Source organism: Chiloscyllium plagiosum, chromosome 22, assembly GCF_004010195.1.
Source record: "Chiloscyllium plagiosum isolate BGI_BamShark_2017 chromosome 22, ASM401019v2, whole genome shotgun sequence".
Lineage (NCBI taxonomy): Eukaryota > Metazoa > Chordata > Chondrichthyes > Orectolobiformes > Hemiscylliidae > Chiloscyllium > Chiloscyllium plagiosum.
In genome coordinates, this window is record NC_057731.1 from 49,099,687 (window position 1) to 49,116,259 (window position 16,573).

At 40.9% G+C, this 16,573-nt stretch overlaps 1 protein-coding gene across 4 annotated transcripts in view; it reads left to right on the plus strand.

The window, feature by feature from the left end:
- Positions 1-14,544, plus strand: part of r3hcc1l (R3H domain and coiled-coil containing 1-like) — a 171,306-nt gene extending 156,762 nt beyond the window's left edge. For all 4 annotated transcript variants that reach the window (XM_043713003.1, XM_043713005.1, XM_043713004.1 and 1 more), the window contains exon 7: positions 12,363-14,544. In XM_043713003.1, the coding sequence (XP_043568938.1) occupies positions 12,363-12,415 (53 nt within the window). In that variant the 3' untranslated portion in view covers positions 12,416-14,544. The remainder of the gene's footprint in view (positions 1-12,362) is intronic.
- Positions 14,545-16,573: the final 2,029 nt, after the last annotated feature.

A 16,573-nucleotide genomic window follows, 5' to 3' on the forward strand; every position in this document is an offset into this window, starting at 1 on the left:
GAGCCCACCTTGCTGATGCCATCTTGGAATCATTTAGAGTATAGAGCTCACAACCTCCTGAACAAATGCAAGAGTGAATCAGTACTGCAGTCACTGCCGGTGCCACTACCATCATCTCCAGTTCTGCGCACTAATGTTTAAGTCCCCACGTTCCGGCGTTGTCTCTTACCGTTGGGCCCACTCTCTTCCCACACAGCCAATGCTGCTGGTTCCACCGCAGCTAAACTCCCCAAAGGCAAAAGGTATGAAAGGACTGTAGAGAAAAGAAAAGTAGACAGAAAAGAAGGGAAGTAAAAGAAGAAAAATGGACGGAAGAATGCAGTGGACGAGCAGGAGCCTGAAGGCTACTACTCTGCCACCATCTTGGATTGGTTCACAATGGTCCACATTACTTCTCTGGTAACTATGATGTACTGGAGATCTTCCCTCCCTTTGTTTACTGATTGATAGCTGCCTTTTGGATGTCGTTTGTATCCTTTACAATGAAAACTTGCAAAATCAATTCATCTACCGTTTCCTTATTTTCTATTATTAAATCTCCAATCTCACTTTGAGTTCCTAAAGGTATATAAAAACAACCTGTGTTTATATTTCTGGCTAGTTCTAACTCACCTGCATTTCTTTGAATAGTACCATGAGATGTTTTGCATCCATCTTGGTTGACTGTTGGGGCTGCGGTTTAACATCTCCTCTGAAAAATGGCACTGAGTTACATTCACACTCCACAAGTTTCAGGCAATGACTGTCTGTAATGAGACAATGCATTCATCCTTTCTTCACATTCAATGAAATTGCCATCGCAGGATCCCATATCAGCATTCTAGGGGTTATCGTTGACCAGAAACTGAACTACAGTAGGCATTTAAATTGTGTGCCTACAGCAGTAGTTCAGAGGTTGGGAATTGAACAGTGAGAAACTCACTTCCTATCTCTCCAGTACTTGTCAATTTTCTATAAGGCATAGTAATGGAATGCTTCGTACTGGCCTGGCTGAGTGCATCTTTTGCATTTTCCATTATAGCATCCAAAGGAAAGAAGCCTGTATGATTGGCATGCCATCCATTCACCACGGTGACAGCAGTGTGTTCCATCTGCAAGATTCACTGCAGTAATTCACCTGTGCTCCTTTGAGAGCACCTTCCAAACCTTCAACCATCTAGAAGGAATAGTGCAAAAGATGCATAAGAACAGCATGACCTGCAAGTTCTCCTTTAAGCCATGCATGGTCAAAGTTAGAAATATATTGCTGTTTCTTCAGTAGCCCTGGGTTAATATCTGAAACTCCCTTCCTAATGACACTGAGCCTACGCCATCTGGTCGGCAGTGGTTCAAGAATGTCTCTCACCACCACCTTCTCAAGCAATTAAGGGTGGTCAGTAAATGTTGGCCCAACCACTGACACCCCCCCTCCAACACACACCCACACTCACATCTTTTGAATAATTATTTTTAAAACCCTAACATTGTAGTAATGCTTCAGTCCTGATATTGTGCACAAGTTGCGAGAGTAGGTCCCAAAGTCCCAACCTTCTGAGTCAGAGGTAAGAGTGCTACATAATCTAAAATGTAAAGCAGGAAATTTGGAGGTACTCAGTACGCTAGTCAGCATTCGCAAAGAAATCTCAGCCTCACTGCACCATGACTGACATGAAGTTGAGTGTATTTAAGCATACAGTTCTGCTGAATCATGTGCTGAAAATGCCCAGCTGGTCTCCAATTTAATGATTGCTACTGCCAGGAGTGAGATCTGACTTCCCAACAGCAATCTCTCAAGCAAATCTGATACCAAATGCAGCCTTGATTTAAAGCTGCAACCACTAGATGAGGCTATGCAGTAAGATTTGCCTGTGCTGGTATTGTCTACCCAATCTAGAACGGGCTCTTAGAAAAAAGATTGAATCAGAATTAATCTCTGGACCTTGTGAAGATAATTTACTTCTTATATATAACTGAATCAGAAGAGTAATTTCTATCTGACTTCCTTTGCTCTGAAGTAAAATAAATCTTCATATTACACATTGAAAATAATTTGATCTAAGAAATGTATGTTCAAGTCCATGCTGTTAAATTAAAATTTTAGTTCTGTTTAGCTGTAAATGTATTTCACGTATATGCAATATGGTAAGTGTGTCTTAAATATTCCTTTTAATTTTAACACAAAGTTCATGCCACCTTTTTCCATTTTAACATGCACAATTTATAATATGAATATTGTGACGTACTGTTGTTAGAAATGAACCTTCCCTGGAACAGAGCACAACCAGCGGCAGAGAGTGTAATTACATGTTGGCAAAGTTTACATAGTCAGTTTCTATTATAAATACAAAAATGGGAACTTATGCGAAATCAGAGAGCAGTAACATAATAATTTAGTTATGTTACTGGTCGTGGAAGCAAAGATAGTGTACCATTAATCCAGAGAGCTGGGATTAATGAACCAGTAACGCAAGTTCAACTTCCATTATGACAGTTGGGGAATGAAAACACATTGTCAATAATATTAACCATGAACTACTAAATTGTTGTTAAAACTCATCTGATTCAGTAATCCCCTTTAAAGAAGGAAATCAATCCTCTGAGCCAAATGTAACTCCAGACCAATGCAGTGCAATTGAGTCATAAATGATTTGGCTATGTCCACTCCCCCTTTGCACCCAACGTCTCTGCCGCCTTATACAATTTAATAAGCGTTATTGTAAGTGAGTGCTGCCTTCTGTGTAGGAACATTAACATAGGTGCAAAGGACATGGTCCTATTGTAGTCAACCTCCAAATATCTGATGCAAGTTTCCTTCTCCATATAGCATTACCCAATCTGTACATATCCAATTTGTTTGATGAATAAGGATGCAAGAAATTAAAATCATTGTTGCTGATATGATGATAAGTTAACAATTAGATTGATGTGGGTCAGGAATAATCCTGAGACAGACATTACAAGAATCCCTTTGTACAACTCCATCCTCACCCCAAATCCGATGCTCACAAATGTTCAACACAGTTATTGTTTTCTAACTTGCAACCACTTTATCTTTTCTCTCTATTCACCCTAAAGCCATAGTTTTAGCTTTTAATCTCTATTGTGAAGCTTTTGGAATTCTCAGTACAACTTGTTCTTGGACTTTCCAAAGCCCACTCTTGGAATTTTGATTCCCCAAAAATAGTTCACCAGCTTTGCAGTCTTGATTGCCACCTACTGAATCCTTGTTCCATAATTCTTATACAATTCATCCTGTCCTTCTACCTTCTATAGATTTCACCTCTTGGAATGGAGTCATAATAACCCAAATGATCAAAACTATTGAGGAATTACTAATACTTAGGTTTGGCGCAACTTTTAGGTCTAAGTCGTGGCAAATCAAAACATTTGTAAAAAGTATTTCTTTCAAAGTTGCCAACATATTTGCATACTTTTTACTCTTGTTCGATGACTAGTGCACTGTTCTTCCAGTATTCCATCTTTTCAGAGTTCATGCTGAATGCATTCAATCACTGCCAAATTTCCAACTGGAGGCAATTAAGAAACATCACAAACTCTGTGTGAAGTGTTCTTTTTGATCTCTTGTGAAGCTGGATAGATCACCTATCCAAAGATTTGTAAACTTAATCCTTTTGTTATTACTCATTTGCATGCTGCTGATTGAGAGATTTGCAACTTGATAACATGGAAGTAACACTTGACTGTATTTGCTCAAACTGTAAGACATTATTAATCAATTCATTCGTATATGTTATAACACACCTCTAGAGAAGATGTGACTTGAATTCTGGCCACGAGGCAGGATCACTGCTAATGTGCCACAAGAACCCTTGCCTAAATTGTATGTAAGGGAAGCTGGGTGGACTTATACATGGAGGGAGAGTACTTAATTGAAGGTGCTGCCCACTGATGGGGAAATCCTCTCAGATGGGGACAAGAGAATGTCTGACATTAATAATAATAATTAATAATCAGTAATATGATATTAGTAAGACTATTCCAACCTCATCTGTACGGCAGAAGGTACAGAGGTTTGAACACACCACCAGGTTCTTCATCTCTGCTGTTATTAGACTGCTGAATGGATCCCTCTAATTTCAAACCTAATGGTGATCTTGCTTTTGTGCACTTCCTCTGCAGTCATAACCTTTTGTATGCCTCACTCTGTCTCAGCACCTTATGAGCTGTATGTCCTTGTTTTTTATGATCTGCCTGTACTGCTTGCAAAACAAGGTTATAGTCCAACAGGTTTATTTGGAAGCACTAGCTTTCAAAGCTCTGCTGTTTCTTCAAGTGGTTGAAGCAGCGCTTTGAAAGCTAGTGTTTCCAAATAAACCTGTTGGACTATAACCTGGTGTTGTGTAACTTTGTGCGCCTCAGTCCAACACTGGTTCCTCCAAATCATGCTTGCAAAACAAAACCTTTCACTGTACTTGGATACATGTGACAACAATAAATCAAATCAATTCATTTCAGGGCAGGACAAGTTATTCTCAAAGTCCTGGACAACTCTTATCTCTCAGTTAGAAGATTATTATCTCATTGCAGTTTGTGGGGTTATGTTGTGCAGCAGTTGCTTCCCTCCTCTCTGTGACAATAGTGACCGCAATATAGAAGTGCTTCATTAATTGTGAATTGCTTTGACCAATCCTGAGGTTGTGAATGGTGCTTTTAAAGAAAAACAAAGGCTTGAATTTATGTTTTGCCTTTATAAATCCAAGTCTTTAAGCCTAGCAAGTTGTACTTTTAAGATATGTTTAGAGAGGCTGATGTAGCAATCTGTAAATGAGAGGGTTCAATCAATTAATTGAGGGTTATAATTGGAGAAATAGGAATGTCAAATCAAAAGTTGTAGAAGCCAGAAGGATCGCGCTCAAGTCCCACCTGCTCCAGAGGCGTGTAATAACATCTCTGAGCAGGCAGGTTAGAAAATATTTACAAAATATCTCAAAACTTTTAGAAAATCATTGCAATCACCAGCATTCTGCACACTCCTTGTAAGATTTTCTTTGTGGATCCTCTTTCACTCTTGAGCTGAACTTTCAGATCCCATATCTTCTCCATAGCTGGCTTTCCCACTTACACCTCTTAAAACCATCCATTTCTCCCTTTGTGTTTATCGGTTCTCGAAGTTATCTATGCTTCAAACCTGTTTGTGGCCCCTGAATTGAGCTATGAAGCATCTAACATCTCTTAGCAGGCTGGCTGCAGTCCAATCCATGCTACTGGACTTGTAGGTTTATGGAGTGTTTTATGTGAACGCCACTGCACTTGTGAAAGAAGATCTTAAGTGAGCCAACAAGCTTCTGTTTAGAGTATATTTGTCTATTAACAAAACAGATTTATTTAACTGGAAACCGTGAACACCTGCGTTTAGTCTGTTTTGTGCAGACTGTTGATGACCTTGATCAGAGAGCCTTAATATTTATAGGTGAGGAAACCATGCAAAAGAATTTTGCGGTTTTATAAAATGTTCCAAGCCAGATTGTTGCTTCATTTTCAAATCAGTTTGTTTAAACCTGATCCATATCCTCTTCCTTCCAGTCTTAAGCAGCAGTGTCTCTCTTTCTGTTGTTCCTACCCTGTAATCTTGCCAGCAGCACATTTAAAAACGCAAAAGTAAAGCTACCACAGTCTTACCCGACTATAGGTTTGCTCTCTTGTTAGAGAGGGACAACTAGAGGGTGGTTTAACCCAAGGGTCACCAGGCCTCAGCTGAGGGAAGATGTTGAGAAGGAGAATTCTTCATAGTAACCTTAATCAGTGCAGGAATTGAACCCACACTGTTGGCATCACTCTGCACTGTAGAACAGCCGTCCAGCCAACTGAGCTAAACTTGTTTAGCAACTCATGTATCGTTATGAGTAACTTTATTGCAAGATTGCTAAATAAAGCAGTCTCACACCTCTTTGGGGCATCTGGCATATTGTGTACCGTTCTGGTCCCCTTGGAAGGTTGTTCTTGCCATTGAGACTGGAGCAGGGGTTCACCAGATCAAATGCTGGGATGGTATGACTATTCTTTGATCAGACTGGGCTTTTATTCTCTTGATTTAGAAGAATGGGAGGCAATCTCATAGAAACCTACATTTTTGAAGGGGTAACCAGAATAGATGCAGAAAATATGTTTCTCCAGACCATGGAGAACTGGAACCGAGGAACAGTTTCAGAATAAGCAGTAGACCATTTAGGAATGGGATGAGGAACTCCTTCACTCAGCAGATGGTGAATCTTTGGAATTATCTAACCCACTTGGCTGTAAAAGCTCCATTAAGTAACTTTGAGACATAGATTAGTCACGTAGGAGAAAGTGAGGGCTCCAACTCAGCACCGCCCTCTTGATCTGTCTTACCTGTGCATCATCTTTCCCACCTATCCGCTCCGACCTATCATTATCAACGTCCCCACCTCCATCAACCAATCGCATTCCTAGCTACTTCGCCCCCCCAAGCCCACCACCTTCCATTTATCTATCAGCCCCCTTGGGCCTCCCCCACATTCCTGATGAAGAGCTTATGCTCAAAACATCAACTCTCCTGCTCCTCAGATGCTGCCTGTGCTTTTCCAGCACCACATGTTTTGACTCGGATTTGTAGTTACTAACAACGTTGAGATGGTAGCAGTGCAGAAGTATGGTGTTGAGGTAGATAATCAGCCATGATTTGGAATGGCAGAACAGACCTGAGATGATTGACCTACTCCTTATAAGATGTATCCCTGGGTGGATAAAGTCTCAATTCAATATGGATAATTGGAGCAAATCTTTATAACTCACTGGTTAATCCTGGTTAAATTGATTAAAGAATGTAGAAACCTTGGAGAAGATGCAGAGGGAATATAGAGCAGGGAAGACCAGGAACTTCAGTCTTGTGGCAAGATTCAAAGAGCCAGGATTGTTCTCCTTACAGCAGGGGTTAAAGGGAGAGAGTTAATGGAAGTTCACAATATCACCTTGGGTTTTGATGGTCAGAGAGCAACTGTTTTAATTGGCAAGAGTGGAAGTGAGTTGTGGATACACATTAAAGATAATCGGCAAAAAGAATCCAGGGAACTTATGCTTAAGAGTGTTGGCTGAAAGGATGGGAAAATTGCTATCACTCTTCCAAAAAGGAACTGGCTGAGTAGTTAAGATGACTTTTTCAGGCCTCTAGCATGTATCATCCCCATGCATTCATTCTGTCATCCAACCACACTTAAGTCAACTCCTCTTTTTGCTGCCCTCCACTTTATCCCCTATAAGAGAGGGTTAATAAGTACCAAGTACTGTTCACCGTACATTAATACTAGGTAATTGCTATCCTACTAAGAGAGAACCTAGCCATCTCCCTTTGATATTCAGTAGCTTTACCATCATTGAATGCTCATCCATTAACATCCTCAGAATTTACCAGAAACTAAACAGGATGGCCACAACAAGTACTATCACGACAAGAGCACTTCAGATGGTAGGAATTCAATGGCAAGTAACTCATTTTCCTGTCTCCCCAGTTTCTAACCACCATTTACAAGGCTACTATAATAGAAAACTCTCATTTGTCAGGATGGGTGCAGCTCCAACAATACTCAACAAAACTCATCATCATCTAGGACTGAAATTGCGGGAGAAACTCAGCAGATCTGGCAGCATTTGTGGACAGGAAAGAGTTTTTGAAGAGGATAACCGTACTCAGTTAATTTAGCTTTCTCTCCACAGATATTGCCTGACCTGCTGAGTATTTCCAGCAAGTTCAATTTTTGTTTTAAGGTTTCCAGCATCAGCAGTTCTTGGTTTTATCGTCTAAGACAGAGCAGCCTACTTGATTGGTACCACGTCCACCACCTTCAATCTTCACTCCCATCACTACTAATGCACATTGACAGCACATTCACAAGATTCACTTTATTAACAGATCGGCTCCTTTAACAGCACCTTCCAAACCCATGACCTCTGCCACCCAGAAGAGTAAGGGCAACAGATACGTAGGAACACCACCACCTTCGAGTTCCATTCCAAACCATCCTGACTTGAAACTAATCACTTTTTTTTCCACTGTCACTGGGTCAAAATGCTGCAGGTCCCTCCCTAACAGCATTGTGGGTCTGCCTACACCAGATTGTCTGCAGCCTTGCAAGGCAGCAGCTCTCTCCCACCTTCTCAAGGGCAATTAGAGAGGGGCAACAACACCCATACCCCAGAAACTATTTTAGATCGAGATCTCTGTAACTTTTAATGTCCAATCAAACTGGCTAAAATATTGATATTTTCTTTTCTAAATGTCAGTTTTACTTCTCTTTGCTCTTAGAATTTCAAGCAATCCCAACTTCTTCATTTGTCTTGTGGTTTATCTATGAAATTTTAACCATGCAGCTAATGCGACAGCAGGCATGACAGCAGACCTTCAGGTAGGGGCAGTTGCAGGCAGCAGGATTGTGGGAAAAGAACAGGACAGTGGGGCTAATTAGATATCCCTCTCTCCCTCTGACTCTCTTGCGATCACTCTCTCTGATTCTCTCCCCCTCCCTCTCTCTCTGTGACTCTCTCTCAAACTCTCTCCCCAACCCCTCATGACAGCCATTTCTGCCGGGTAAAATGTCTCTGGCTATGCCTCTCCTGATCTGGTCCACCTCTATCAAGTCACCTGTCATCTTTCTTCACTCCAGGGCTATTTTAGCCAGTTTGGCGGAGAAAGGCCCGAGGTCCCTCAACCTTTCTCCAGGCAGCATCCTGGTAAATCTCCTCTGTACCCTCTCTAAAGCTTCCACATCCTGCCTATAAAGAGGCAAACAGAGCTGAACACAGTATTCCATGTGTGGTCTAATCAGGGCTTTACAGAGCTACAGCATAACCTCGTGGGTCTTAAACTCCATTCCCCTGCTAATGAAAGTCAACACACCATTTGCCGCCTTAACAACCCTATTAACTTGGGTGGCAACTTTGAGGGATCTGTGGATGTAGGCCCCAGCGTCCTTCTGTTCCTCCAAACTGCCAAGAACCCTTTCTTTAACACTGTACTCTGCATTCAAATTTGACCCTCCAAAATGAATCTCTTCACACTTTTCCAGGTTGAACCATCTGCCACCTCTCAGCCCAGCTCTGTATCCTGTCAATGTCCCAATGCAACCTACAACAGCCCTCCACACTATCCACAACTCCACCAACCTTCATGTCATCGCCAAACTTACTCACCCTTCCATTTCCTCATTTTTAAAACAAATCATAAAAGAGCATAGGTCCCAGAACAGATCCCTGTGGAACACCACTGGTCACTGAGCTCCAGGCTGAATACTTTCCATCTACAACCACCTTCTGTCTTCTTTGGGCCAGCCAGTTTTGTATCCAGAGAACCAAATTTCCCTGTATCCCAGGCCTCCTTACTTTCTGAATGAGTCTACTATGGGGGACCTTATCAAATGCCTTGCTAAAATCCATATACACCACATCCACTACTCTACCTCCTTCAATGTGTTTTGTTACATCCTCAAAGAATTCAATAAGACTAGTGAGGCATGACCTGCCCCCTCAAAGCCATGCTGACTATCTCTAATTAAACTATGGTTTTCTAAGTAATCATAAGTCCTGTCTGTCAGAATCCACTCCAGTAATTTGCTCACGACCAATGTAAGACTGAATATTCTGTAATTCCCAAGATTATCCCTATTCCTTTTCTTGAACAAGGGAATAACATTTGCCACCTTCCAGTCATCTGGTACTACTCCAATGGACCGTGAGAACGCAAAGATCATTGCCAAAGGCACAGCAATCTCTTTCCTCACTTCCCATAGTAACCTTGGGTGTATCCCATCAGGCCCAGGGGACTTATCTATCCTCATGTTTTTCAAAAGTTTCAGTAGGTCATCCTCCTTAATAGGGTTTGTTTCATACACTTGTAGATTGGGGGGAATACTTTGCAGTACAAGCACACTTGCAAACATACAGGGGAAAGAAGATCAAATTAGAAAAGATAAAAGGATTGAGTATTGCTAAAAAGATACTGTGTTGAAATTTTTTGCCTTAAGCTCATCAGGCCAATTTGCAAGAAGTACCAATTCAAAGGGAAAACAACTTTATCCTACATGAAAGGAGTGAGCTGATTGGTTGGCAAGTGATTGAGATGTTGTTATTGAGAATACACCCATATCGCTCCGCTTTGTGAGGATGTTATTAAAGTGGAAAGGGTGCAGAAAAGGTTTACCAGGATATTATTGTGACTGGAGGACTTCAGTTTTAAGGAGAGGTTAGATTGGCTGGGACTTTTCACTGGAGCATATGAGGTTGAGAGTTGACCTTAGAGGTTAGCGAGTTTTGAGAAGATTTGTAGCTCAGGTTGAAGTTCTCAATGTAAGTTTGCTCGCTGAGCTGGAAGGTTCATTTTCAGACGTTTCGTCACCATACTAGGTAGCATGATAAGTGAGCCTCTGGATGCAGCACTGGTGGCATGGCCTGCTTTCTATTTGTGTTTAGGTTTTGTTTGATTGGTGACGTCATTTCCCATGGTGGCGAGTCAGACCTCTTGGCATCATGGTAGCCCACAAACCCACCAACTCTAAAACAGCAGCTAATGAACTTGAAAGACCCTAAACAGAAAACAAGCAAAACCAATGTCATTTACAAAATACCTTGCAAGAGCTGTGACAAACAGGCAGAAAGCTAGCCACCATGATTCAGAACATCAACTAGGCACAAAAAGACATGGTCCACTCTCACTCGTATCCTTACATACAGATGAGGAAAGACACCAATTCGACTGGGACAACACATCCATCCCAGGACAAGCCAAACAGAGACACGTACAAGAATTCCTAGAAGCATGGCATTCCAACCAGAACTCAATCAACGAACACATTGACTTGGATCCCATTTACCACCCCTTGAGAAAAAGAACAGGAAGTGACATAACTGGAAATGACATCACCAACTCAAGGAAACCTGAACACAAATAGGACATGCCACCAGTCCTTCATCAGGCAGCTCACCGATGATGTTACCTAGTATGGTGACGAAACGTCTGAAAGTGAACCTTCCAGCTCAGCGAGCAAACGTACATCCAGACCCTTATAGAGATTTTATAAAATCATGAGCATAGATAAGGTGAATAGCAAATATCTTTTTCCCAGGGTAGGGGAGTTCAAATCTAAAGGGCATAGGTTAAGGTGTGACAGGAAAGATTTCTTAGGGGCCTGAGCAGCAACTTGTTCCACACAGGGTGGTGCTTATATAGAATGAATTGCCACAGGAAATGGTGGATGTGGGTACAGTTACAACATTTGAAAGACATTTGGATAGGTGCATGAATAGGCAAGGTTTAGAGGGAAACGAGCCAAATGCATGCAAACGGGACTAGTTTAATTTGAGAAACTTGGTACGCATTGACAAGTTGGAACAAAGGGTCTGTTTTCGTGCTATATGACTGATTCAAATATCTCTCTCAGAAATTCCAGTTTAGGCATGTTGGACTGAATAGCCAGCATCTGCACTGTATAATTTGTTACAGACAGATTGCAAGGCTTAAAACAAAGGATTAAGAGACGCTAAAATGAAACAAAGAACTGCGGATGCTTGAAATCTGAAACAAATAGAAACCAAAATTGTTTCTTAAACTCAGCAGGTCTGGCAGCATCTGTCAAGAGGAAAACAGTTAATGTTTCAAGCCTGGTGACCGTCCTTCAGAACTTTCTGAAGAAGGGTTGCTAGACTCATTTTCACATACAGATTTAGTCAGACCTGCTGCATTTGTCCAATAATTTGTTTTTGTTTGTAGATTAAAAGATAGTTGAGTTCAATACTTAATCATGTGAGGAAGTCTCCTTGGGCGTGGGTGATAAAGCAGGTATTATCCAGAGGGAAACAGTAAAACAGCTATCTTTCCCAGTGGAAAATCATTAATACACCTTAAATCATGGAATTAACTTTAAATGCTATTGTAAAGAGTTTTTAGTGCAGAAAAACATCCCTAGCAGGTTATGATGCAATAGTTAGCATTTCAGCCCCCTCAAGATGTGTATTATCTGGCTAACATTAACTACTGAGAGATGTCTAAAAGGTTATTAAGTCCAGTCATACGATAATGGCTGCCATCTTTGTATATAAAGTCACCATAGTCCTAGAGGACCGTAGGGCTACTGTCTCAGAGAGAGAAGACTGGTGGTGAGTATAACCTGAGGGTCAGCACACCTCAGGCAAGGGTCAAGGTCAAGAAGGAAAGATTTTCATGGTGAATTTAGCCAGAGGGAATTGTACCTGAGATGTTGGCATTACAAACAAAGTGTCCAGCCAACTGAGCTAATCAAGTGCCCCCACTCCCATATCCCAGTATGTATCAATATACATTAAAGTTGTTTGGTTAATCTGTTCTTGACTAATTCTGTGCAAAATGGTGTAATTGGTGTTTTTTCTTTCACTTGCAGAGCAGAAACAGCTTGCAGCACAGCAGATTGAAGATGCTTGGGAAGGAAGGTAGCCCAAGAAATTAAAGTGAATTGGACAGCAGAAATCAGCAGTGTTCTCTTCACTCTGACCTCCTCAGTATGAAAGTACCAGAGCCTATCGCACTGAGAAGAGGCTTGAATGCAATGCGTGCTTTAAGACATAATGCTTTGTGTTGCATTATCTGCACAGGGGAGATGTTTGAAAGCCTGTGAGAAGAACTGCGCAGCTTATAATAGAAAGTCAGCTTGCAAGACCTGCAAGATGTGTGTATTTTTGGTGAAGTCACTGTACTACCATGTGCTGACGATTCTTTTAAGTCTGTTTTTAAGGCTCTTTCTCTTCTTTAACTTATCGAACAACTAATGTAGACCCTTGGACACCAGCTAACAGATTCTTAAGTATTTTAAGCAGTAACTTTTATTCCAGTTCCTTGTGTGTTTTTGTTACACTAATTTAGTCAGTGCGGATTGATATTTTGAATCTGACAGCTGGAACTCCTTAAGGAGGAGTTGAATGGGAAGAGTTGCAGAATGTCTCTGGTTTACTGGGCCAATTGGCCTTCCTAACTGGCAATTCTGAGAGCGCTTGGAATGTTTTCCCTGTTTCCTTACCTTCTGTTTGGATGCTGCAGACAATATCTTGTCTTTATGCGGCATTGGGAAGTTTGTGATTTCTCCTCCTGGTTTCACCTACCTTCTATCCCGAATGTGGAATGATCCCAAATCTGTGGGGTACAGTCAGCAGTGATCCCTACATCTATTCATATATCTCTACTGCCTGCCACCTTTATCTGCCTTTAGTCAATAGTTTAAAGTTTTAAATCTTTTTAATCGACTTCTTCAGGGATGTTGTGACACACCTCTGGAGCAGGTAGGTCTTGAACCTGGACTTCCTATTCCAGAGGTGAGAACATTAACACTGCACCATTTGCACTCACTTAAGGTTTCATATTTAAACAGTAAAGGCAGCTCATCTGATTGCAGTTGATTGGAAAATCTAGACTTCTAAAAGCACTCCTGATGTGTATCATTTTCACTTGAATTTACATGCCTGGCTTCAACAAACTGTACAAAAAGACAAGTTACTTGGGTTATCTTTGGAAATTAACAATATTGGAGTTTTTGGTCAACAGTAATTTGGAAGCGACTCAATGTGATATAATCTTAAAGAATCTTGACACAAAAGCATTAAGTTTTGAAAGCTTTTAGCGATGACATTGTGGGGACGTTCAGCATTTATGATAACATGATGCAGCAGCTAAACAGTGAGGGCTGAGACAGTACTACCAGTTGAGTTGCTGAGATATGAATCTTGAACATTTCCTTCCTCTTCCTCCTCAGCCATTCCAATAAAATAACAAACAAGGAGTTGTGAAAGGTGCGATATAAATGCTCGTCATTAATTTGATTCATACTGCTTAATTACATTTTGGGATATTAATGCATAACTGAATAGTTTAATAATAGAATTAGACCATAACATAAAGGGAATTCCCCAAACCAGTATTCCCTCATAAAACCAAAGTCCTTGTTGACATTCACTGATCTCTTCTACTAACTTACTTTCCTTTTTATTACACAGTGTGAGGGCCCTTATGGTGCGATGGTAAGTGCCCTTTCCTCTGATCCAGGAGACCTGGGTTTCAACTCCCACTTGCTCCAGATATATGTGGTAACAGCTTTGATCAGGCTGATTAAAAATTATCTACAGAGAGATGCCACATACAGTTTATTTGTCGCATTGTAGGGAATCACCCAAGTAATTTGCAGAATTGGGATCAAAAGCTTGAGTTGATAATACTTTGAATTTGTGGTACACGCTCAAGGCCATTTTTGTACAGTGACCGAGTAAGTCAATTTAGTTATTGCTGTGAGATTTATTTTTATAATCCGTATTTCTCTGTGATTCTGTGTACTTTACTGTGAAACTCTAAACAAAGTGTCCTAGGGAATAGTGTGTTGCTGAAGACAAATCTAGTCATTATTAAGTTAGTGATGCGAGAACCCAAAGAGACTTCTGTGTGTTTTTAGTATCTTCACTGGATCATCAGCTCAATACTAAATTTAAATTTCAGTCCCTAATTTGTAAGATGAATTGCTGACTGTAAAATCTGGGGTGTTCTTAAGGTGCCCTTAAATTAAATATACCTATTTGTAATTGCTTTTATTGTCATCTACCTCCTTTCTCATTGTAAAAACGGTAACATGTCGTAATATACAATTCAATACAGCACAGGGACAGGCCCTTTGGCCCACTGAGCCTGCACAGATTCCTATTCCTTATTTACACCAGGTACTTATTGCCTATGCACGGTTTCTCTTCCTCTGTTCACCTCCTGTTCATATGTACATCAAGATACACCTTAAACATTGATAATGTGCTTGATTCCACCACCTCCACTGGCAGTGCCTTCCAGGCACCCACCACCCTCTGTGTGAAACATTTTTCCCACACTTCTCCCCTAAACTTTCCCCCTCTGACCTTGAAACTGCTCTTTTGTAGTTGACCTTTCCATCCTTGGAAAAAGACTCTGACTATCCACCTTATCTATGTCGCTCATAATTTTATAGACCTCTATCAGGCCACCCCTCAGCCTCTGTCTTTCCAGTGAACACAATTGAGTTTATTTAACCTCTCCTCATACTAAAAACTCTCCAGACTAGGCAACATCCTGGTAAACCTTCCCTATACCCCCTCCAAAGTATTTGAGTCCTTCTGATAGTGTGGCGAATAGAAAAGTTATGTTACAGCTGGAACATAACATGCCAAAGTTTGTATTCAGTGCCCTGGCCAATGAAGGCAAACATGCTGTGTGCCTTCTTGACCATCTTATCCACCTGTGTTGCCATTTTCAGGGATCTGTGGTCCAGATCCCTCTCTATGTCAGTGCTCCTAAGAATTCTGCCATTTATTGTATAATTTGCACCTGAATTTGATCTTTCAAAATGCATCACCTTGCATTTGTCTGGATTGAACACCATCTGCCATTTCTCTTACCAAATCTATCTTTGTCCCGGCATTTCCTTTGACAGTCCTCACTATTTGCAACTCCATCTTTTGGGGTCATCCACAAGCTTACAAATCTGACTCCCTACGTTTTCCTGCCTTGGTCCCAAAGGACCATAGGGCTTCAGTGGGGAGAGACAACTCGTGTTGATTTAACGTGAGCGCCACTACATCTCAGGTGACCTCAGCTGGTGCAGGAATTGAACCCACGCTATTAGCATCATTCTGCATCGCAAACTTAGACAATCCCTTTTATATTCACTATACCTTTCTTGGAAAGCACATCTAGTTAGTTCTTGTGAAGTTATTTCTTCAATCTTCTTTCAATGGTATATTGTGGTAATTTGTTATATCACAATTCACATCCTTTTGTTGAAATTAAAAGGTTTCCTTTCTTTTTCTAACTTATTGTTTAAACTTGTCTCTCATCATATTTAAACTACTGGTCGCGCTTAGCAATTTGCCCAGAATTGACATTTCTAAAATGAAAGTTTCGACCAAAGTGTTAATTTACTCAACCATCCATCTGAAGAAATTATCCGTGAAGCCTCAGCAGTTATGAGGAACAGAGATCTGTGCAAACACTTTCAGAGATTTATAACCCATTTTCTTAAATTTTGAAAGCAACTTCTGTAAATGTTTGTCTTTTTTAAGTAAAGCAAAAATCACAATAAACACAGCATTTTTGTTCATTTTACAAAATTTGAAATCTTCTTTTTGTAATAATCATAACTATCAATCATACAACTAATGCCAGGAGCACCCCTGAGACTGATGTGTCAGCCTGATGAAGCTACAGACATTGGAAGCAGCACGTGGCAGTGTTAAGAGACCTATAACCAACGGGTCAAGTGTAATCTCTGCCATCCTGCCACATGCAGTTGTGAATGGTGGTGAGCGATTAAACAGTAAACTGGAGGAGGAGGTAGCAACACTAGTCTCGATGGGGAAGTCCAGCACATCTTGAAGGTCTCAACAAGAAGAATCCTGCTCAAAATGCTGAATACATTTCTGAGTGATCAAACCCAGTCTCCTGTTAATCTTGCCCACTGATTACTAGCCCAGCTCAGCACACCACCCCAATGATGCTGGAGTAAGTTTGTTTCTCTTAGAAGCATCTTCGAATTCCTACATGCAGGAGGCCATTCAACCCATTGAGTCTGCACCAACCCTGCAAAGAGAA